The sequence below is a fragment of the Aptenodytes patagonicus genome, chromosome 10 (assembly GCF_965638725.1).
Source record: "Aptenodytes patagonicus chromosome 10, bAptPat1.pri.cur, whole genome shotgun sequence".
Taxonomy (NCBI): Eukaryota; Metazoa; Chordata; class Aves; order Sphenisciformes; family Spheniscidae; genus Aptenodytes; species Aptenodytes patagonicus.
Window position 1 is genome coordinate 3,133,718 of NC_134958.1, and position 23,884 is coordinate 3,157,601.

The 23,884-nt window shown below is 38.9% G+C and overlaps 1 protein-coding gene across 2 annotated transcripts in view; it reads right to left on the minus strand.

The window, feature by feature from the left end:
* FBN1 (fibrillin 1) overlaps positions 1 to 23,884 on the minus strand; it is a 156,862-nt gene that overhangs the window by 50,767 nt on the left and 82,211 nt on the right. For both annotated transcript variants that reach the window (XM_076347809.1, XM_076347810.1), the window contains exons 15-30: positions 21,402 to 21,524; positions 19,973 to 20,125; positions 17,714 to 17,767; positions 16,669 to 16,794; positions 13,330 to 13,455; positions 12,545 to 12,664; positions 11,433 to 11,570; positions 10,384 to 10,434; positions 7,628 to 7,753; positions 6,622 to 6,846; positions 5,215 to 5,340; positions 4,994 to 5,122; positions 4,357 to 4,482; positions 4,095 to 4,220; positions 3,064 to 3,186; positions 192 to 317 (exon numbers count right to left, since the gene is read on the minus strand). In XM_076347809.1, coding sequence (XP_076203924.1) covers positions 192 to 317; positions 3,064 to 3,186; positions 4,095 to 4,220; positions 4,357 to 4,482; positions 4,994 to 5,122; positions 5,215 to 5,340; positions 6,622 to 6,846; positions 7,628 to 7,753; positions 10,384 to 10,434; positions 11,433 to 11,570; positions 12,545 to 12,664; positions 13,330 to 13,455; positions 16,669 to 16,794; positions 17,714 to 17,767; positions 19,973 to 20,125; positions 21,402 to 21,524 — 1,998 coding nt within the window. The remainder of the gene's footprint in view (positions 1 to 191; positions 318 to 3,063; positions 3,187 to 4,094; positions 4,221 to 4,356; positions 4,483 to 4,993; positions 5,123 to 5,214; positions 5,341 to 6,621; positions 6,847 to 7,627; positions 7,754 to 10,383; positions 10,435 to 11,432; positions 11,571 to 12,544; positions 12,665 to 13,329; positions 13,456 to 16,668; positions 16,795 to 17,713; positions 17,768 to 19,972; positions 20,126 to 21,401; positions 21,525 to 23,884) is intronic.

The following is a 23,884-nucleotide window of genomic DNA, read 5'->3' on the forward strand; positions in this document are numbered from 1 at the left end:
TATACAGAGATTACATCTGCATTTGATAAACGTAGTTTGTGCAATGGGGCTGGTCCTATGGTCAGGTGGCCAAAATTAGGGCACGAGAGCAATACTCATTAAATATCATTGTCTGCCTACTTGGAAATAGTGCCGTAATAAATAATTTTTCCCTAGTTAATGCAGATTGGAAAATATGTACTTTCACTTACCTATGCAAGTCTTCATGTCTTCAGATGCCATGAAGCCATCATAGCAAAGACATCTGTATTCTCCTGGGATGTTTGTACACTGGCCTCCATCACAGATGTTAGGATTGTCTTCACACTCGTCAATATCTACAGGGAAAAATCAGATTAAAATATGCTACCTTTATGCAACGCAACTAACTATAATCATGGCCAGCATTTTAATGCGCTGATAAACATGATGAAGATTGAATCCTTGCAAATAACTGAATGGTACATTGCAAAATTGTCCTGATGAGTAAGCCCCTCATCTCCAGCTAAAGTCAGCGGCAAACATTCCCCTCTGACTCCAATGGGAACAGGAACAAACTTTGTAGGTAAAAAAGTCACTGACAGAAAAAAAAAAAATACAGAACCTTTGTCATACCACATGGCCACATACAATTGGAGATTCTTGGATACAGTCCATCATTGTTGAAGTCAATGGAAGCTCTGAAGTCAAATTCAGTGACAAAAATATCGGACGTTACAGAGCTTAAAAAAGCCGTCGTACATGCAGAATACCTCTACAGGTCTCAAGGGTGGTGACAAACTGGAAACACAGAGTTGAACTCATGACGGGAATAATTACAGTACATACGTTTATTTCACTACGAGATTTTATGGGGTTTTTTAGCATTTCAGCTGACTGGCCAGGCCAGCCATATAGTTACATCCTCTAGCATGTAAGTTGTTTTCTCAATTCATGAAATTGGCCATCACTGATTGGGGCCAAGCTGCAGAAGCAGACACTTTATTATATTAATGCAGCCATGCTAAGGTCTGGAACCTTTCAGAGTCCCTAGGGTTATATTAGTGTTCCTTGTAAAAATCCCTAGAATATCCCTGTGTCAGCACCAACGTAGACCAGCAAGAGCAAAAATCAGAAGCTCTGCCTAGTGATACCATGGGAAAAAAATCAGCACAAAAAGGACAAGATTCAGGAACCCCCTCCAAGAGAAAGGGTGTAACTCATTATCAGACCAGTCTATTGTGGATTGCAGTAATTATGCAGCTGCAGAAAATGAACTCACTTTAACTTAAAATATTATGTTCATTACTCTTCTGTATTTCTAGCAGCTAGTGCTTGTGTGGATACACAACTTCTGCAAGGAAGAAGGCTGACCAGTCCCTGTTCATCTTAACAAGCAAATAATGTTGGCACGGACATTAGCCTGGAAATGTTAATTTGGAATGGAATTTGAATTAACATGCAAAATTAAGGTCTAGAAATGGGGATAATAATGACAGAAATAAAGAACTTTATTTACTAACCTGTCACTGTACTGATTTCACAGTTGGGGGAAAATCAGCTGACAAAGAACCTGTTGTTTCTCCTAATTGAGCTGATTATTTATGCATAACCTCACCAATTCAAACCTGACCTACTACTGAACTGAACAGCATTCTTACCAGCTCAATTATCAAGAAATATATTCTGTAATGGCTTCCAGCTTTGTGTGATGTTAAAGATAAAAGACATGTTCACACAGAGAGCAAACTGAAAATGTAAAATAGGTGTTTCACATACTCAGGTCACAGTGCTACTATATCTTGTACCATGCACAAACATCTAACACAGTAAAACCAGATATTCAGTGCAATGAGCAGAAAATGGCACAAAATACATTTTTTTCTTATTTTTCACTCAGGTTGGGCAGAGGCAAAACTTCAGCATGCAGATTTTGAATATTCACCAGATATTTATATATTATATAGGTAATTAACATCTCTTCAGGAGATGTTAATCTTTACATCTTTCTGACAGTGTGAACTACAATGAGGGGGCAAACTACATTTAACTATGCTTTAAGGCTCTTTTATCCTTTGGAATGGTAGCAAGTGGCCTCAGGGTAATTGAGACCCTGGTCAGAGGCCTATAAATATTTACAAATTCTAAGTGTGAGCTCTCTCTATTAATTCAGTATAGAAAACTCTCCATTTGTTCAACTATAAAGGCAAATCTATTCCAAGGAATTAACCCTATTATATTTCTCATGCTCTTCAAGGAGCTCTTGGATAGAACTGGAAAATAGCTGGCAAATATTCACATGCCTCAGCGGGCCAGTGGTTGTGCAGCAAGAAGGAAGAGTAGGGTAGAATTATCTTTCCAGTAACCTATATGGAAATCACCGAGTACAATTCACTTACTGGGATTATGACTCCCAGACTCCCAAAGGAGAACACCCAGATGTTACAGAGCTCTGAAAATTTTCTTGCAAACCCTGTTTAGAGCGCAAGAAAGCTGTTTCCTAAGAAAGATTCATACTATTCAGATTTCAGTTTGTCTGAAAGTCAGTCAGTTTTGAAGTAATGCAGCATACTTGCATTTGACTAAACAAAGAATTAAAAATAGGAATTTTCTTGCTTGCTTAAGAGCAGTTACCACACAACCACAGAACAGGGCAATCAGCTCCTTTTCTAGAATTTCTGTCTATTCTCTCTCCAACATAACCACACAGTACACATGCAGAGCATTTTGGCTTATGTTTATGATGATTCTTTCCATTGACTTCAACACATTTTGGATTTCTATCTAATATAATACCTTAAGGGAGAAAATTTATCTCCTACTGAAAAAATTACAGCTTTTTGTTACCAAACTTAGAATCAACTTGTACGCTTTCTGAAATTATGAAGAATCAATTCCCTTCAAAGCGATTCAGTCTGCAGTTGTCCAATTCTGATACTTTGGAGATGTTTACTTTAGAAAAAGAACTTCACTTTCCATGCATTAATTACTTTTTTTTTTTTAACAGTATATTTATTACAATAGCTTTAATCTTAAAAAGAAGGTCCATTTTTGAACTATTGAAATAAACCCTTCCGGCAGAAAAGTTCCCAAAATCTCCCTTACCAGTGCATGTCCTGTGGTCTGGCATGAGTGCAAAGCCTTGTTTACAGCTACATTCATAGCTGCCCTCCGAGTTTGTACAGAAGTTCTCACAGCCACCATTCATTATACTGCACTCATCGATATCTAAAAAGGAGGAAATCACAGTTAAACCCCACAATACCTTTTACTTGAAAGCACATTTCAAGGACACACTTTGAGTCGGCTTTCCAGAACAGCATCAATCCAGAATCTACACTTGACATTTGCACACTCCTTCAACATTCAAGGGTTTGCAAATATAGGCATTGGGATGGATGTCAGGCAAACCAGAGAGGGAAAGAGATGATGTTATCTGACGGCATATAGAAATACCTCTGCAGTTCTCTTTCTACATATAAAAAAAACACTGTTGGGTTACTACAGTAACATGAAGGCAAAGTTTTTGTAAGGATCAAGGGAAAAAATTATCTACTAGGCAGAATTAAAGCCAGTGGATTTTTCATGTATTTCCGTGACATAATAAAATATATGCATATAAAAGCGTGCACAATACGTGATTTAAGCTAAATGTCATTTACAAAATGTGGCTTTAAGGAAACAGTCACTGGAAAGGCCCTATATTTGAGACAATCACAGATCAAATTAGGAAAAAAAAAAAATCAATTGAACCACATGATTCTACTCCATGGTCTGTCAGGAATGCTGATTTTTAATAAAACATAGAACTCGGGATTTAACAAGGTATTCCCTCTTAATGATCAAAGTCTGAAGTCTTAGGCCATTTAAAATAGTATGTTGTTTTATGCATCATGATTGATTTACAAGAGAAAATAAGCTGTTACACAGTTAACTGTAGCACTACCATAATTTCATTCATTCTTCGCAAGTAATGGATGTGCACATTTTGGGTTTTTTGCATACTATTTTGACAGACTGTACTAGATTTTTGAATCACAGTTAAAAATGTCTTTATACAACTACTAAAAATGAAACAATTATTTGTGTTTTATCTTCCCTATTCGCTGGAGATCCCATGTAGATTTTGTCCTTACCAACACAGTATAACTTGTCAGGTGTGGACTGATATCCGGGGTCACAAGCACACTGATACTTTCCAATCAGGTTGACACAATGTCCGTTTCGGCACAGGCTGGTGCTTAGGTCGCATTCATTAATGTCTGTTGCAAAAGAAAAAGAGGAACGCGTTTTAGGTCTGAATGAAAACGATACTAAAGCAAACATTGTAAATATATGTGCAGCACAAGAGCGGTATGAAAAGCTGTGCACAATATTGATTTTGTCTGCATGTCTCACCTATACATGCAGAGATATTTGGTGATATCTGATGGCCTGGAGGACAATCGCACCGAAAACTTCCCTCTGTGTTGATGCAGGTGCCGCCTCGGCAGAGAAGGGGATTGCGCTGACACTCGTCGATGTCTGTGGGGAGAAGGGAAGGCGCATCACTGCAGGGGCCAACACTGCCACAGCGGCAGCCCATCCCTCCCCATAGTCTGCTACCCATCACAGCACCGTCTGCCTAGATCGGCTCTGGAGCGTTTCCTACATCTAGTCATCCCTTACACCACAGTGCAGTTAAAAAAATAAAATAAAATAAATTCAAAAAAGCCTTATTCTAAATTTTAATCTACTCTAACTTCAAAGTTCAGGATGGTGTCCCACTTTGCAAAATGGGGATTGTGAGGATAAATTTAAGATCCTAAAATCCTGACCCTTGCTCATTTACGTTTTGGCATCCTGCAGAAGCAGCGAATTCACATTTGGGGTGGAAATCAAATTAAAGTGAGCTTTAATAAGACTCACAAAATGAGAGGGACCTAAACCCAGGCACAATCAAACCTTCAAAAAAAAACCCCCCCAAATAAACCATGCATAGCATACTAGCACATAGCATACTATTGCACATCTATGGTCTATAAAAAAAACATACCCATGCAGTTTTTCATCATCATAAATCCACTTTCATAGCCTTCAAAACATTCACATTCAAAGTCTCCAGGAGTATTGACACAGATGCCTTGGCCACAAAGATCAGGAGAGATGCGGCATTCATCAATATCTGTAACACAAAACACATTCACAGTATTTTCAAAGGAGTTCAGTTTTTCCTTTTCAAATCAAAATTATGAGAGATACATCCATGCAGTTTACCTGTGCAATTCCTCTCTTCAGAATCAAGGGCAAATCCACTGTCACATCTACACTTAAAACTGCCAATGGTATTTCTGCATTTTCCATGGGTACAAAGACTGGGGACCATTTTACATTCATTGATATCTAAAAATGAAACAGTAAGGACATATGATGTTATCACTTCATACAAAAACAGTGCACGAAAGAACAATGCCGACTTCAGAGCTCATCCTTTCTCATGATAATGACCCCTCCTTTGGGGAAAATTGTAGACCACGCTACATAAACTGATACTGACTTCCACCTAACCAACAATGTAGACACTCTGCACTGGAACCGCCAAGAGCACTTTCTGCCATAAAATGGTATTAGTCTCCCCTTTGTCCCACAGGATCTGATCTGCAGCTCACTGAAGTCAACAGTAAGATTTCAGTGGACAGCGGATCAAACCTACAAGGGCAAAGGGAGCTTCCAAAAGAACCACTCTGTCTTCTGATTTCCGAGAAAAAAAAAAAAGTGACTTCCATGAGTCACAGAAAACATAACGAGCATAAATAAAAGCACATGTCACTTTGCTTTATGGATAATTAATGGCTTAGTAACTGTTTATAAAACTAAGGCTGAAACTAACAACAGCAATTGTCATTCATATATATTTTCCCCTCCTTTCAGACTTCAGAATGTTTAGGTTTGGGGTAACTGGCTTTCTTTATAAACATCCATTTGTGCTTCTGACATTGTCCAGCTTAACCCCACTGGTAACCCTGGAAAGACGGCTTTCAGCACATGATGCTAGGGTGTCACTGTGTGATTCCCATTTAATGCTGGAAGTTTACCAACAACAGTCATAACGAGACTTGGTTTACAGTAAATTAAATTCTGCTGATTTGAGCTATCATCCTGGAAACATTTTTCTCTACTTCTCCAAGTAGCTCCACAAGCAATTCCCAAAATTATTCACCCTCCCTTGCTTGCTCCACAGTAGAATTAAAGTTATTGCACCCTGCAAAGGTAAGAAGGATTATCTTTCAATACATCCAAAGCTGACTGCTCAGTTTTCTCCAGCTCTTGTACTATGAAGTGCCAGGTTTTCAAAGCTATTCCATCAGCCAGAGGTGCCATTAGATGCAACACAAGAGGCAAAGTCAGGCACAATTTAACCTCTCTAGTAGAGACACAAATTTAGTGTTTTAAGGCTGCAGTATTATATGGTATTTAATGGTCTGTGACTCAGACTAAATTATCTTGTGTTTTATTCTGGCCTTAATTTCCATGAAATCTAACTGGATTTTCAAATGTGCCTTAAGGTGTGTGAAGTGCCTGACTATCACTGAAATCTTCAAACCCACCGGAATTGTCTGAGGGAAGAGTAAAAAGAAAAGCCAGCAGGATTTGCTGGCAATGAACCACGAACGGATCACATACCTTTAGAGAAAGGTTTCCCAGTTATCTCTATCTTCGTAGAGAACCCAGATCCTCTTGGACAAAGAGCTTCAAATTCAGGTGATCCCTTCAGAGGACACTCCTCGCACTCAAAGCCCCACGCTGCCCCCACTGAACAGCAGCAAGCATCCATTCGGTGCCGGCCCGGTATTTGCGAGGTGCATTGCTCATCTTCATGCTGCAGGTAGCAACTCTCCAAGCGAATGTCTGTTGAGCAATTGAACAATATGTTGAGAGAGAAAGAGAAAATTCAGTTCACCGCAGAGGAATCCTTTTCCAGAATCCCTTCACAGGACAGTTTGCTCCATGTTTTTGTGGACTCAGAGGAGCGTACCAAGCACGCTGCATAATTTCTAACAGCAAAATATTAACGCTAAACTCAGAAATTAAGAGTTGAATTAAGTTTAAAGCACCATTCTGAAAAACGGTGCTCAACACTTGAAGTAAATTTTGGATCAGAAGAGGATTTTAAGCATTCCAGCTTACCACACCTATATAAGGCCTTTTAATTACAACAAGCTATGCCTTGTTGAGACAAATCTTAGGCGTTTACTGTCATAAAGGGACAAAGGTGCTTTGGAGGTGTACAGTCTGGCTAGGAACACCACATCCCCCCCTCAGATGCCTGAGTCCCGGCCCACAAGGCTGTGTCCCCCCCGCCTCTTCCAACCTTGGTGATTTCAGTGGGGCTGTGGATGAAGAGTGCTAAGAGCACAGATGATCTGGAGGGATTTCTCAGATGAACAATTTGGAACTAAATCAATGCTATTCACCAGCTAGCAGACGGTGACGGGCTTTAGCTACCACCATTGAAATCTGTTCATATTCCAGCTGAACTAAGTTCATGTCCCTGACTGATTCCATTTGAAAATTACTTATGTGGACAAAAATCATTCTCCTTACTTGTAAGAAAACATGCAGCGCAAACATTGCTCACCACATAGATTTGCTCTTCCCTAGTAGACCTGTAAATGGAATTAATACCTACCAAGACATGTCCGTCCTGAAGCATCTAAAGTCATTCCACTGGGGCACTGGCAAACAAACGATCCCAAGGTATTGACACACTGCCCGTTTGTACAGACTCCAGGAAACACCTCACATTCATTTACATCTATTTCCAAACAAAATGTGAATAAAAGTAATCACTAGCATGCTAAACATGAACAAATCGGAAAAAATATGAACATTCTGATGTTTGGTTTTTAGGATAAAATACAAAACCACAGCAGTTTACATGGCCTGACAAAATTCCAAATATTTAGGATTTCCTATGCAAGGCAGCCAGAACCAATTAATTACAGAAAACTGCTGACGATTAGAAATAATACATGTTGCTCTTTGCCATTCCTACATATACTGAAATCAAACTCAAAAGTCACAAAAAAAGGGAGGGGCACTTAAAAATTATATCAATTTTCATACTTACTGTGGGCCAGATTTTTTAAGCAAATGGGCAAAGAAAGGCAAAGGTAAGTGCATAATGAGATTATGCGTTATTCCAACGAGATTAAGTTACGCAGTATTTTTTAAATTTTTTTTTTAATTTTTGTATTTTTAATGTTTGTGTCTTATCAGGCACACCTCTGCATGTCTGGAAACTACAACACCGTTTGAAATCTGGCCCTATGATCTTGTCAGCAATTAGTAACTTTATATAGATTAAAATAAACTCCTTATGACTGCACAGAGAGTTTAACTTCATTAAGTAAAGATTATATTTTTATATTTAAGTGGCAAATTTAGCACTTTTGGGTAAGGATAATTTGATTAACTGTGTTAGCTTGGCCTGAGCATAAATAAATGTTTAGTAATCTAAGCGTGGTCCTCCCACCAGTGTCCTTTGTGAAAAGCATATGCTTCACAACTGCCTTTAGGAAAAAAGCCTCCAGCATTAAATATGGCCCAAGATGAAGCATGACTATTTTTAAGACGGGAGAGGATAAGAACAAGAAACGAGAAAAGAACGACTCTGATAATCTATAGCTGAACACTCATGTATAGAGTAATCAAGAAGTGGGGAGGCTGGACTCGCTAGGCCTCCAGACAAAACTCCTGGTGCGAACAGACTCTGCAGCTCGCAAACCGCATGGAGCTGGGTGGAGGATAAACGTGGGGTGGACATCAGTGGCCTCTGCCGTGGAGCAGACATGATAAATAAAAGGCCCATATTGACTAGAATGCAGGCAGTAAAGCCAGCGGACTATTAGAAACCACTGAAACACAGTTCACGGCCTGTGAGCAATATTCCAGCTGACAACTCCAGGGCTCACCCGTAAACTAGAGGAACACTGCCAATTTAGTTTGCTTATTTCCTTGCACAAGGTCCATTACTCATTTTACATGGGCTGTGTATGGGAGAACTGAGTATCACCTTTTGGGAACTAAACTTACTCCCTTGTCCTGTCTCTCACTTGCCAGTAAATTTCCTAGAGATCTTCCCCTGTCTTGAAAACTGCTTACATTGGTTGAAACCCAAATACGGCTTCAGTATGTTAAAAGCAGGGGAAACTACTCTGAAAAATCTGGGGCTATCCAGGTCCCACTGAAATGAGAAAGATTAAAGCATGTAATAGATGTAATCCGAAGTGCTGGTAAAGGAAATGCTGAAAACAGTTATGTCTACATCTTGGAAGGATAAACTTTCCATCCCAGCAGTGTTGAAAATGTTCTAAGACTTTCCTTGTGAAGAGAGATAGGTGGGGCCACTGTTGTTCCCCCCCTGCCCCCCCTTTTCTTTCACTTACACTCTCCAAAAAGTGTTGCTGAGGTCAGATAAGTTATGTACAGTGGGTCTGCAGCACAGACGTGCCAAGGTATTCAGTCATCATTTGGAAAGCAAAGAATATGTGTGAGGGTGTTCCTCTTTTTTCTTTCTTTTTTTTTTTTTTGTTTTATTTTATATTTTGTTAAGGGAAAAAAACAATGTTTCTTTATGGAAGCTACATATGGGAGTAATTTTTAAAAAATATTTTAACTGCAGTGTCATGTCAGATGTTGTCAGTCAGGATGACCCACAGCAGTTTGAGACTCTCTGAGCTTCTGCATATTATGGAAATATGCAGTACTTTGCCAGGGGTTCAAATCAATTCAAATGAAGATGAAATAGGGTGGGACCTTCAATTCTCACAGAATAGTATAGAGTCATCTCATACCAAGCAAAAAGCTACACATTTAAAAAAATCTTCAACCTTTTCTGTAACCAAAGTTTAACTGTGTCCTGATGCCTTTTTTTTTTTTAATAAGACAATGAAACTATGCTTTGGAACGTGTCTGATTTCATATAATGTTGCATGGAAGAAAGCCAAGGTTAAGGAAAAACCAAAACAAAAAAAACCAACCTTTCATGTGCAATATAGTCTTTAAACATTCTTTTTCTAAAGCATAGTAATGGCTTGTCATACCACGGTGTCATCAATAATGTCATGTTTTATAACATATATAAGATGCATACTTTGCCCAAATAGGTTACTCAGTTAACAGTGTTTGAAGAGAGAGAACCATCTCCTTATACTGGTAGACACTATATTTGCAAGTGTGTACTTTGAGATAAACTGTGAGTATGTAGGAATGTTAAACAAACTGAAACCAAATTCATCCCTGACATAACTCTAATGAAGTCAATGGAACTACACGAGGTAAGAATTTGGCATAGTGTTCCTCTGTGCTAAATTAACCACTTAAATCAAAACACTAGCATTTTTTCATTCAAGCTCTGATTTATGTTAAGGCAACAATAAATACCTTCACACAATGTTCCTCTTATTCTTGAATATCCCTTTTGACATATTGGGTCTGTAAAACAAACAAAAGTGAACTTTTAGAACGCTACAGTCCAAAACTCACCATTAACTTATTGTGCAAAACTGATCATGTGAAATATTATCTAGAGTTTATTGCTATGAGAAGTCTGAGTGCTTCGACAGTGTCTCAGTATTTTCTGAAATAATAAAAAGATAAGATGGGGCAACTACATAAGCTATATAGAGTGTCAGCCATTATCCCCTTTTGCTTCCCATGTGTCTTAGCTAGCTAAACCAAAAGCAGTTATATGATTCCTGCTTCATTCAAATCAATTAATTTAACTTGATCACAGCACATTACAGCCCTATTTACCACGGATGGATGAGGATGAATTCTGCTAAGATATACAGGATGAATTTAACTAAAGATTTGAGAAAACTAGCAGCTTTCAGCATATAGAAATAACAACCCACACACATTTCTGCATTCATCAGCTCATCCCTGGGTTCCCAGCTCATCCCACAGTTCAGTCTAATTATCAAGTGAATAGGCAGAGACCTCAACCCATTTCTTGATCAACTGCATGATTCTCTAGGTCATCAGTTAATCTACAGAGTATAATAACAAGGGCTACTCCCTCTCCTCCCTCCATTACCACACCAAAGATCCGTTTGTTGCAAACATTTTCTTGGGAGCTCTGGGGAACATGCCATCTATTGCTCCATCCTTAGGACCTCTAGATCACTAATCATGACAAACCATGCTAAAGTAATGCTGCAAGTTACAGACTGTAGGTGTGGTCCCTTCCCTTCAGAATTTAAACTTGCAAAATGTTTGCTATAAAATCCAAAGTTAGAACCTTCTATAGCTACGTGCTACCTCTCAAATATTAAGACTTCTATTTTTCAGACTGAATAAGGAATGAGTGCTTGATAACAGAACAAGTAAAGTTATTTGCCTAGCCTGTGCCCAAACTTCTATGACAATAATCTGGACCAACCTCAGAATAGGAAAAATCCTAGGTTCCTGAGGAAAATGAACAGCATTACCTCGTTCACATGGTGTACATGGGCTTCCCCAAGCAGCACCTAGTGAGGAACAGCACTGGGACTTCAGAGTTGCTCCGTTGATATTTATTTCACATCTTCCATCCACTATGTTCTGCCAACAGGTACCCTTAACAGTTTCTGTTTGGAAAAAAACCCAATGTATTGTCATGCAGATTGTTTAGCATTATACATTAATATATTTGCAAACACACTTGAATTTAACCATGAAAAAGAATCATCCTTTCATTATAACTTACCACATTAGATCTGAATTTATTTTAAAAGCTCTTAATTTATCTTTCTCTATGCTGGACTATAGCCTGAAATCATCCCAGCACAGAGACCTTGCAAATCCTAGTTTACGCTTATTGACCTTAACAGGGAATATGTCAACACCATTCAAGATCTGAGTCATTGTATTTATTATGACTCGGATTAGAGGCACATGCAGAAGAACAGGGTAGCTGTGAACCCTTTCTAGATCTTCCATTGACCTATTAGATCCCCCAGTCTGGATATCTGATCTTCCCATATAGGGAGGTGGCAGGAGATAGCTAAGGATCAGGCAGAGCTATAGTTCCACAGTTTTCCTCACTGACTAGGCAACAGCCATAAATTACTGTCCCTCCAGAACAGGTAAGGGAAGAAATTATGAGTCCACAGAGTATCTGAGTCACAGCATTGTCCGTGGTTGCTCTTGAGCTGGTCTGGACTGTACACAACTTACTCATGCTCCATCTCAAATAGAAAACTGGCCTTTCCAGAGAGCAGACCTTAACAAGAACATGTCCACCCCTCTTGCAGGAGGAATTAAGTGAGTGAGCATAGTCCTGAAAAAGTAGTCTTAGCATTTCTGTGTTTGTTATGAAAAAATTTAATCTCTCTTTCAATTCGATATGGAAGCACACCATGCTCCCAAGTGCTAGTCACATTTTATGTACCCACAGTAATGGTGAAAACAAACACTTTCTTAACATTGTTTCTGTAACGTTTTCCACTAAATTTAGCTACACAAGTTATTTTTAAATATTTTTCTAAACTTGGTGTACAATGTCTGTATGTCACTGGACGTTTTCAACCAGCAAACATGAAATCTTCAGAAGAATAAATACCTATGCAGATGGTTCTGGTTGTATCCAAAGTACTTTCAGGAGAACATTCACAAGCGAAGGAGCCTGGTGTGTTTTTGCACACCCCATTAACGCAGGGGTTAGATTCGCACTCATCAATATCTAGAACAGAAACACACTGCCGTTAGTGGCAGGAAGCGTTAACAAAAATACACATGGGCTTTTTCAGCTTAGGGAAAAATGGAAGAAGCTTTCCTCATGACCAGTTTTCCTGATATTCTGTTTTTCTATTACGAAACTCTTCACAATAGACTAATGATGCATGTGTCCTAAAGACACACTAACACGTTAGAACATTAAAACATTGAACTTGGAAGCAGCATCCCATTTTTCAGTGATACCCAGCTATTGCCCTGCTTTGTGGTGATGGACTGTGTTGTTTAAATGATCTGATACACATCCTGTCTGTGGCTCAAAAAGGGTTCAAACCAGGAGCCGTCTGGCTCTGTTCTCCACACAAGATAACAGATTTGTTATCTGTTTGGTTCTTCTCAAGTTCTTCTCACCCTTGGCACAGTGTGGGCCCACTGGTAATAGTCAGTAAGGAAACTGCTAGTGCAGATGTAACACAGGCTATTCTACGAGGTTATCTAATGCTTTCCTTTTGGCCTTGTCTCTCCTCATCCCCCTACTTCCCCATATAATTTCTTGATGGGTTTTTTTAGTTCTACACATTATATCCTCATCAAGGTTGAAAGTATTTCTGGCACAGTCTGAGAACAACCCAAATGAATAAAACTAGGATGAAATGGAGTGTTACCAATTACCTTCACATGTTTTTAGGTCAGGAGTGTACACAAATCCTTTTGGACAGGTGCAGGTGAAACTTCCAGGGGTATTTCTGCATTGCCCGTTGTCACAAAGCAGCATGTTCAGTGCACATTCATCAATGTCTATAATGAAAATCAAGAACTTTTTAAGAAAGAAAATATTTCTGGAATAGAAGCCAGGACAGAATTTCCCTCCCAACAGCCACATTTCACTAGATTTTGTGTATGTGGAGAGAAGGAGGAGACAAAGGGGAGAGAGAGAGAGAGAATACTCACACACATGACTTGCACTGTTTTTCAAGACACTAAAAAGATTTCTAGATTCTTTTAGCAGACAACAGGCTTGGAATTATTTCAAATGGAAATGACCATTCCAAGTAAACTAACACTAAAGATCCCACTTACAGCACCTTCCTTCTTCATGAAAACTATCATTAAAATAATGGAAACAATAATAGTTATATGAATTCAAACCACACAAATATTACCTAGAGAAAAAATAACATTTTAATTTTGTTTTTTAAATAGGGAAAAATTAAAAAAGCCCCACACTTCTCTGTATATTTTTGTTGACTTTTTCCTGAGCTTTATTCTTTAGCAGGCTGCTTTGCTTTTATAAGAGCTCGTACTTCCTTTCTACACGTATTCATAATATGTGACTGCCATACCATGGTTCCAAATAAAGCTGGGAATCACACTTTCATCTTGCTTATATTGTGGAATAGGTCAATGCAGCCTCTGATTCCCTGCACAACAGCCCCCAGAGTCATGAAAGAAATGAGGAGAGGATTGGTTTGGAAAGGTTTGCTGGTCATCCTGGTCTTTAAATCACCTTTTTTTCCAAGCTGGCTCTGAACTGTCTTAGACGTTATGGTTAACAAGGCCAATGTAAGTCTACAGTTGCTTCAGAGGTGAAAAATTTAAATAGAAATGCTAGTGCTAAATTTCAAGAGCCCTTAGGAAATCTTTGGAAGAGCTGCGGTCATTAGAGACAAGTTGCAAGAAGGTGGCAATGGGCCATGAATGGCAGGTGAAGACCAGGAGAGACCCAGAGAGCAGACAGGAACAATTGGCTAAGTCAGAGAGGCCTCAGAAAGTGTTGAGAGAAGTTGGGAAGACTCAGAGGGTCAGCACAGCAGCTGGGAACAGCAAAAGTGCTAGGAAAAGCAGGGAGATTTGCAGAATAAAACAGACCATGTGGGAAGCTTCACAGGAGTTCAGAAAAATTGAGAGGGGGCCAGGTGGAGCATTATGGAAGAATGGGAAACAGCTGTGATGGAGCATGGATGTGGGCTGCAACAGGGTGGGCTGGGGGGCAGCTGGAAAACTCACAGATGCATGGGGAGAAAAGAAGGGATGCCATAAGCTATGGGCAGACACTGGAATGGGACATGGATAATTAAAGCCAAAGCAGCAAATGGGAAAATGGGATCAATTACAGCGTGACTTTTATCAAACATAGATCAACTCTTATTTTCTTAAAAATAAGATAGTGGATAGTTTAGACTGGGATAACATAGATGACTTAAGCTATTTAGGTTTAAGTAGAGAATACAGAACCCAAATAAAATTATTATGTAAGCTGGAGATAACAGGAAGGAATTTAAGAACTTTAAGGTCATTCCAGAGCTGGCTGAAGGAGAGATTACAGTAGGGTATATTAAAAAGGGGAGTAATCACAATGGAGAGAGGATATTAGCAATGCCTTTCAGGGATCAGTCTTGGGACTGGTCCTATAAAATATTCATTGCAATATAGAAATAAGAAAATGAACGGGATCAAAAACTGTGGACTACACTAAGCTGGAAGTTATTACCAATACAGAGAATCATGCAAGACTAAATTAATCTTGACAATGTGAATGAGAGAAATAAGATGAAATACAATCACCATCGTTCAAAACCTTGCAATTAAGGACCAATAACAATAACATGCTATAAACCAGAACTCATCAGTTGAAGGCTGTCGAGAAGAGAAAACTCTGGATGTGACTCCCAAGTAGAGGCTGACTTTGATCCCGAAGTATAACACGTACTTGAGAAAAGACTAATGCACTCTAGAATCAGTTTAGGCAGGATATTCCTAGGGGCAATGGAGAATTGCTGGCACCACTATACAAGGCACTGGTCAGACCTCATCACAACACTGTATACTGGTCAGATCAGTCGTGTTCAAGAGAAGGCTGCAGCCTCTGCTTTTATGAAAAGACTGAAAGTGTGGATTTGGATAGTTTAGCCAACAGAGCTTGAGAAAGGATATGATGATTCTTTATAAATACTTTGGGGATAAGTGCTGACATGGTGCTAAGTCAAAGGATAATATTAGTACAACATCAACTGGTAATAAAATGGTCACAAATAAATTTTAACAGGAAACCAGAAGAAATTTCTCATCAGTTGTGCAAAGGAGGTCTGGAACAATGCACCAATGCAGGAGTGGAAGAAAGGAATCAAAAAGGTTTTAAGTTATGGGCTTTCGATAGGACCGTGTAATGGAACAAGAGAATTGCCAGAATTAAAATTTGTAACAGGAGTCTGCAGGCGTCTGATGGGTTTTTTTGTTACATCCCAGATAGTGCGAGAAGAGACTGGACTGCTACTTATTTGAATTCTTTTTATCCCATGCCACAGTGCTTCCACTGGTCACCTCTAAGGACCAAGAAGAACTTATTTCACCTTTTCTGTGATGAAAAATTTGGCTTTAGATTTTTTTAACTTGTACAGCACAGGAAAATCAGCCCTAGCTAGAGACACCATGCCATCAGATTCTGCTGGTGCTTCCAATGACAATGAATTTTCCTGTGTCTGGCCAGTACACTTAACACAGTTAAACCAATAGCCCTGTCTGAAAGTTGAAAAGGAATTTTCCCCAAAGTCAGAGTTGGGAGAAACCACGTAAGCCTTCTGTAGCATATGGGATGCTTATCTTCTTGTGACCAGTTGGGAGTTTTACTTAAATGCCCTGCTCTTTGAGGCACCTAGCACACTGGTGATCCTAGATCCCTCCTGTGGTGCACTGTAATTGCAGGATCTGGCTTCTTTTGATTTTGAGAAACATTGGTACTGCAGAGTGCATGTTCAGTGGACTTAACTGAACTGGATGTTTATTGCCTGGTTGCCAGTGATTTGAGTCACTGATGGCAATGGTCCCTTACAGCCCCGCAGTGGAGGATTTTATGAGCGTTGCAAAGCACTGAAATTAAAACAAGAATTCAGCAGAAACATCCAGAAATATCAGAAGAGCAGCTAGTGGAGCTGATGAAACACTGAAAAAAAAAGGTGAAGGAGGATAAAAACAAGCATCAAGCTTCAAAAGGAAAAATGGGACATTTCATACCAATGCAGTTTTTCCCAGTTGAATCCACTTCATATCCAGGGTTACAAATACATTTGTATGTTCCGTGCAGATTCTCACACCTTCCATTTGGACAGAGATCGGTATCCAGTAAGCACTCATTAATATCTACAAAAAGGTAAAAAAACAAAACAAAAAACCCAGAGTCAGTTGTTGAGGGGTTGCGGGGGTTAATTCTCCAAACTACAAAAAGATGTATTTTCAGTATCAGTAACATTGGCTGCTCCATATTTATAATCATGTAGTTCTGATTAGGGAATTCACACCTAAATACTCACACTCAAGAGCAAAAAGCATCCCTTTCACACTGATTTAAGACCCTCGCTAGCCCACAGACATTTAAGAGACTTGCAACTGTAGATAAGAACCGGGATATTAAACTGGGGTCTTACATTGAGAGGTGCATATGTACTAATACCTGCCCTGTATCTCCCGATTCATAGCTTTTCCAGATGGCATCACTCTCCAAAGCATGAACATCCCTCCTCTCTGAATGCTTTTCCCTCTCTACTGCCAGCAAATCTACTAGTGAGCATTGGCTGACTTAGAGTTTGCAGTTTCACAGTTCTATGACTACAAAGCTTTTATTGTAATCATTTGCTCCTTCTCTGTAATTAACCTAACTCTGTCAGCCTGGCCTTTTTGACAGATGAAAACATTTGAGGAAGCTCAGCATTCAACATGGCTTTATTCTTCAGGATGATTTCAGTTGAAATGTGCAAATATGACTTACATATATGATTTCTAAGTCATATAGGTAATAACCCTTCTCACAGATTTGCCATTATTTTGTAACAGCACTCACATAATTCCATGGCATAAAACAGAGAGGGTGCACTAGTGAAACAGCATGTTCCACTCATTTAACCCTAAACTATTCTAATGTGTTGCAAACAGCCATTTGAGTAAGCCTTCCTCCCATTCTTACCTGCCATCATCCCCCCCAGCATGTCTAACAAATCAAGGATATCAAGGTAACGCTTTTAGCCAGAACTGCTATAGTTTGAATTACATTAGGTGATCTTACCATTTCCTCCTGCAGTCATGCCAGTTCCACTGCTGCACAGAGCCTGATATTCAGCTGGAAAAATATTAAAATACTTACTGGAATATTCTTTCTTAGCTCATTGCTTTCAGCATCATCTTTTACAATATGCCAATTAATTACTCGAATGAAATAACATGCCTTTCAATTATTCTAAAAACATTAATAGCCTCACACTGTTCTGAACCTGTGAAACATTTTAGCAGATTCAGGGTCTGCATCTGCTCATGAAGATGGATGAGTAAAAACTTCATATGGTGAACTGAGGCGTTTAGGAATAGACATAAACTTCATGCTGGCCCTCCTGCACAAATGAACCGTAACACATTCACAGCAAGATTCTCCAGAACTCCTATGTCCAAGCCCTTGCTCAAAGTGCACATTCAAAGTGACCAGGAAACAGAAAAAGTTTTCCTATAAATCTAGCCCATGTTTAACTTCATTTAGCAGGAGTGCCTTCAGGAGTTCGTACCCTTAAAAAAAAAATAATTAAAATATGTATCAAAGTATCTCAAATACCTCAGTTACTGCTGGGTTCAAGTTCTTCTTTTGAGTTCAGAACAATTAACAGAATAAACTGACAGCCAGATCAACATTAATTCTTGACATATTGGTCAGCATTTTCCAATATATTTGCACTTTAATAACAGCCCAAATAATTGCACTGCTAAAATTAATAAATATTAAAAATATTTATGGAATTAGCTGTCTTTTCTTTAAGGAAAATCACATGCAACACGTCTCCCAATACTATCATAACCAGCAGATTCATAGGTACCCTGCTTGAATCAAATAATCACCGCCACTGTATGTGAAAGCAGACCTGCTCTGGACATGCATCAGCAAAACTTCTAGTCTAGAATGGCAGGAACTTCTGCACAGAGCTTCTGAGGAGCACAGAGAGACAAATGTCTTCCTTTCAGGAATTTTTTTCAGTCTCTCTGATACAATGCTCCTCTCTAAGAAATCTTCTCCTTCCCTTCCCCACTCATAGTCCAAAGAAATGCTACGCTTCACCCTACATGAGATGGCATTTTTTTAACAATTGAAGAGGTGGGCAAAATAACACAGGAAAAATAGCTTCCACATATGTAAGTGTTCTACTAAAGTAATTCAAATATAAAACAGAAGTCAATGATACAGAGTCCAACATCTACAGAAGATTTCAACCCTACTGTACAATAAGAAGAGCCCACCAATATCAGCAGAGGCTGCTGGAAAGGCTCCTTCCTATTCTGGTAACATTTCCTTGGTGTTTTGCTATTCTAAACAACGCAGCATCTTATAAAATGGTGGTCAGCAAGTTCCTGCTGAAGAGCTCACATGAGCTCAACCAGCCTAATTTGTTCCAACTGGTTTTGTCTCCCTAGTGCTTTTCATAAAGCTATCAGTTAAAACTGAGATTTAAAAAATAAATCTAAAATTCTTTTTGCCTGCAAAGCAGATACCATGTTGAACTACATATCGAATGGTGTATTTTGTTTATATGCAACAACAAATTTGCTGAGTGAAAAGAATCACTCAACAAAGTTGGGCTTCAAACTAGCTCCCTGCAGTCAGTCACCTCCATGAAACCAGGGTCCCGTTTATTTACTGGCTTCACGACAAGGACTGTGTCAGCACAGTCTTCTTGGAAAAAGTGCTCTCCTAAAAGCAGATTCTGCCCATGAGAATGATTAGGATCGCTTTCTTGCCAGAGAGAAGTTATGTTCCAGACAACTTCGCTTGGTGGGGATTTCAGTGAGAGACTCAAGTACTCTCAACCGACTTAACTGGACGTTTGTTTTTGCATTGACTATCCAAAGGCTACTTAAAGTATAAACAATTTCAGATCACTTGAAGGATATAGAATTCAGGCAGCAAACATCTGACTGACAGGTATACATAAGGATTTGAACGTATGAATTACTCAAGATGTTTCCATTAATAACTTGAGGTCAAAGTTATATTTTCTGTTAGCCACATCTATCAAAATAGAGTTTCTTGTTTGAAAATCTGTTTTAATGCGTGTAACAACTCTGGACCCAGATACCGGCATTTACTGTTGCCTCAGGAAATTCTCTCCTGTAGTCTTCCAACATGCAAAATTGCAGATTGCTCAAAATACATAATATGTTATATGACAATTTAACCCTTCGGATTTAGGGTGCAATGTTAATACAAAACTCTATTTTACCTTTCTAAAAATAGTTTATCAACATAAAGCTTAGATTAGAGTATGTACCAGTAAATATGCCGTACCTGAATTTTGCGCTGGGCAGGGCTGACAGGGCTCCCCAAAGGCGTAGTCGGTGCTGGCACAACAGCACTCTGATTTTGTAACTGCACCGGTTAATGGTCTCACACATTGTCCTCTCTTGTAGCCACCATAGCATGTGCTTCGCATATGTGTATCTGAGGAAAGAAATCTCTCTTAATCCTGCCATAGCCAACTATACTGTCATAAATTACAACAAGTATTAAATCTAGCTCGGGTGTCAAACACTGTAAAATAGCTGTCAAAACAACACATTTTTCACCATTTCCCTATGCTTTTCACCCACCTATACCCTCACTCTACTCAGGACAGGAAATTCTTCTTCCTCATGCTCCTAAGACTTCAGACATACAAACTAGTTGCTGCATTTAATGATTTAATATGCATTAGTGAACTACTAGGGGAACAACCAATACTTAACCTTGAACTAGCAAGCAGCCACAGGGAAAAAGGGACAAAGTCTCTGCCATGTGACAGGGACATTACTCACCTGTAACTTGACAGGCCCAGCGGCAGAATCTCAGAGCTAGAACCAAGTATATCTCAAAACTTCCAAAAAAACTCAGTACTGTTTACTTCATTCTCAGAGTTAGAGAACTGATTTGATTTTAACAAGAAGTATTTTCTCTCCCCCTCCCAACCTGATTCATCAAGGCTAAAATCACCACTGGTGCAACACCCTGGACTAAGCCCACTAAGGCCACACTAAAGCTTTTGTTTTCATTTTATACCTGAAAAAAGGCAGAATGAGAGAAAAAGAAAAACTTGCACCAGGAAAAGATCGCAAAATATGCTGTCGTTAAAAAAAATCTTTCATCGCTTGTAAAAAACAAAGAAAAAGTCAGCAGTGATATTCCAGTGATAAGATTTAAAATGTTTATCTTTCCAGGTCCAGGAGTGACATTTCTCACTTCTTAAAAAACTGGCCCATAATGGCTGTCAGACACATTAGAGTTTTAAAATCAAACACCTCAAACATCTTTCACTTGTAGAGAAACAGGCAGAAGTGGAAAAATTGATATGACCCACTCCAAAAAGAGGTGAAAGAGTAATTAAATCTTTAAGCTTAGTGACAAAGGAAGAATTTTACATTGACAGAAATGGGGCAAATTCTCACCTACTCAAAACTGATACAGCACTACTCACCTCCAACAGCACTATGCTGTATAGTCTACCTGGCCTTGAGATTTGGCCCACACGTTTTTTCTCTTTAAATGCAAAGGAAAAGAAAAAAAGAGCAAAATGGGCTATTACAGTAAATATCCCCGAGCTGTTAGTATCCACGGTAACTACTACCCAGCAATCCATGAAAAAACGGTAAATTCTACATTCAAACTTGATCTGTCCATCAGTCTAGCATTAATGACTTAACATTGGTTAATTGTGACTCGCCACACATTAAGCTTGTCTTACCGACACACACGCGTCCGTCCAGTCCTACGGCAAGGCCAGGGAAGCATTCACATCTGAAAGAGCCATCAGTGTTCACACAGCGCCCATTCATGCATATTCCAGCTGTCTCACACTCATCGATGTCTGTTGGAGAACAGAATGATTTTTATTAGAAATTAAATTACACAGTGTTCAATGCCTGGCTGCAACTTGCATTTGTGCAGCTTATTTTCAAGGTATCTTATAGAAAAATATCAAGTGTAAATGGAAACTAGTTCAAGTAAAGGTTTTATTAAGAATAACGATTAATTCATTCTGTGAAATGGAAGAAGAAAATGCAAAATTCAGGAGCAATGAACAGAACAAAATAATTTCACTCTCCTTGGAGAGCAAAAAGGGACTACATTTTCCTAACTTGTTCCCAAGAGGTACATATTCCGATTTATGGGTCATTCAGGCAAAAACATAATTGGAGGAAGGAGGAAACCGTGACTGCTAAGACAAAGGACTTCTGTAGTGTGTAACAGGGCATTCCCTTTCTGTGTTAACAGTTTGTTTATGCTGTAAGAAATCAGTCCAGATAGCAAATTGAATCTTTCACCCCCGCTACGAGGTGCCTTCACAGGGCCACCAAAGAATTTCCCTTCCTCCTGCTGCGGGTTCAGTTTTTGGAAGTACATCTGAATGTCCAGTCAGACCCTCCCCGCACATAGTGTCCCTCTGGTGATCTGCATGACAATTGGGTTTTCCTATCAGATGCTCATTACAGCCCATTTTACAAACTTTCAATGGACAGACTGCCTCCAGCCTTGAAAGGAATTTGTTAATGATTTGAGCCCTGAGCAATTGCCGAGCACAAGCTACCATCTTTGCCCAACAACAGTACATTGAACAATAAGGCCCTTAGCAATGAAATACAAGAATGAAGCCTTATAATATTAGACTATCACAAAGGGATGTCAAATTAGTAAAAAATTATATAGGCTGCATATCCTGTTAATAGTAAGATCATTCTCTAGACACAGAGAGCATGCCATTATTTTATAAGTGATTAAGAAAAGGAGTGTTTAAAATATTGTTTGGAAGTATGTATAACCTTTATAAAATAATCACTTCATAACAACTCTCCATAATATATACAAGAGACAGTGTGTGTGACAATTTCCTTTTTTCTGACCTTAAAAGGGCAAATTGAGAGTGAAACACCTCTGTGTTTTACTTAGTTTGTGTTGTTTGGCATAAAACATGGCTTGTATGATCCAAGATTCCTTTTTCAAACTGCATTTTAAAATAGAAGTTATGTTTAAGTACATGGGCTCAATTCATTTCTACTTCATCCTGCAATCTTTTGTTCTGTTTCAGACAAATCTTCAATGCTTTTCCCACTTTAAATTTAGTCCTTACTCAGTGTAAGTAAATACAGTGTTGGGACTTCAAAACGTGCCCATACTATTTAACGGTGTAGACAATTATTTTGTTAGACAACACTGAACTCCTTTGACAGATACAAGTTCTCAAAAAACCAAAAAATTAACTTTCCTTTTTTAAGGTTAGTTATAGAAACAGAAAGGCAAAGTTACTTTTTTTCCTTTTCCTGCAGTTAATTTTTTAAAAAGATTTTGTAAGCTAATAAGAGGTGAAATGTGCAATCTATTTTCTTTTGCACTGATCTACAAATGTGTTGAAATACTGTTATAGATGTTTTATAGAAAGGTAAAGTGGGTCACTTAGAATTGCGCAGATCAGCTGAAAACCTTGCTCCAGTAAAGACGGGGCAAAAAGCCTCTGCTTTTACCAGGGCTGAGATTCCACCCAGTAAATCAACTGCACACGCATGCATAAAGTCCAAATTTCTAACCTTGACAAGGCTCTGCTGCCTTCTGGGGCAAAAGTCGCCATTTGGACAACTCCAAAAAATACTCGTTTTTCCGACTTTTGCCAGAATACCTCAACCTGGTTCTGGAAAACCACCCAATGGACTCATTCCCCATGTCCAATGAGGTTTTGCCTTTTCTGCTTAGCTTGCTCAGTAGTGCCAGCTGGGTACACTATGTCCTCTAATTTTAACCAGGAAAAATTTACTCAGACTACTAAACTGCCACTTCCAGTTGCCTTGCAATAGCTTTCAATTTGGGGAATTCCTGTTTGGTCTAAAGATGAAACAAGGTACGGAACAGAAAACATGCTTTAAACCTCTGCCTGCCTGATGTAGGTATTTCTGAAAAGTCATCAGCAAATCATCAGCAAAAGAAGCTAATGGTGAATAAGTTTAGTATGTCTTGTATTACAGGGAATACACAAGACTATGGTGTAACATTCTTTTTTGGCATGTTACTTCATAAAGCCCGAGTGGAATTTTTTACCAGACAGCCAAGCATATGCCCTGTACTTATACTTAAATTCCAGTTTTAGGGAACTAAGTGTCATTTACAGTATCCCCAACTTTGGGTTAGAAATTCTTCCTCATAGTTCAAAATTCAGCTTAGAGTGCATCAAATAAGACG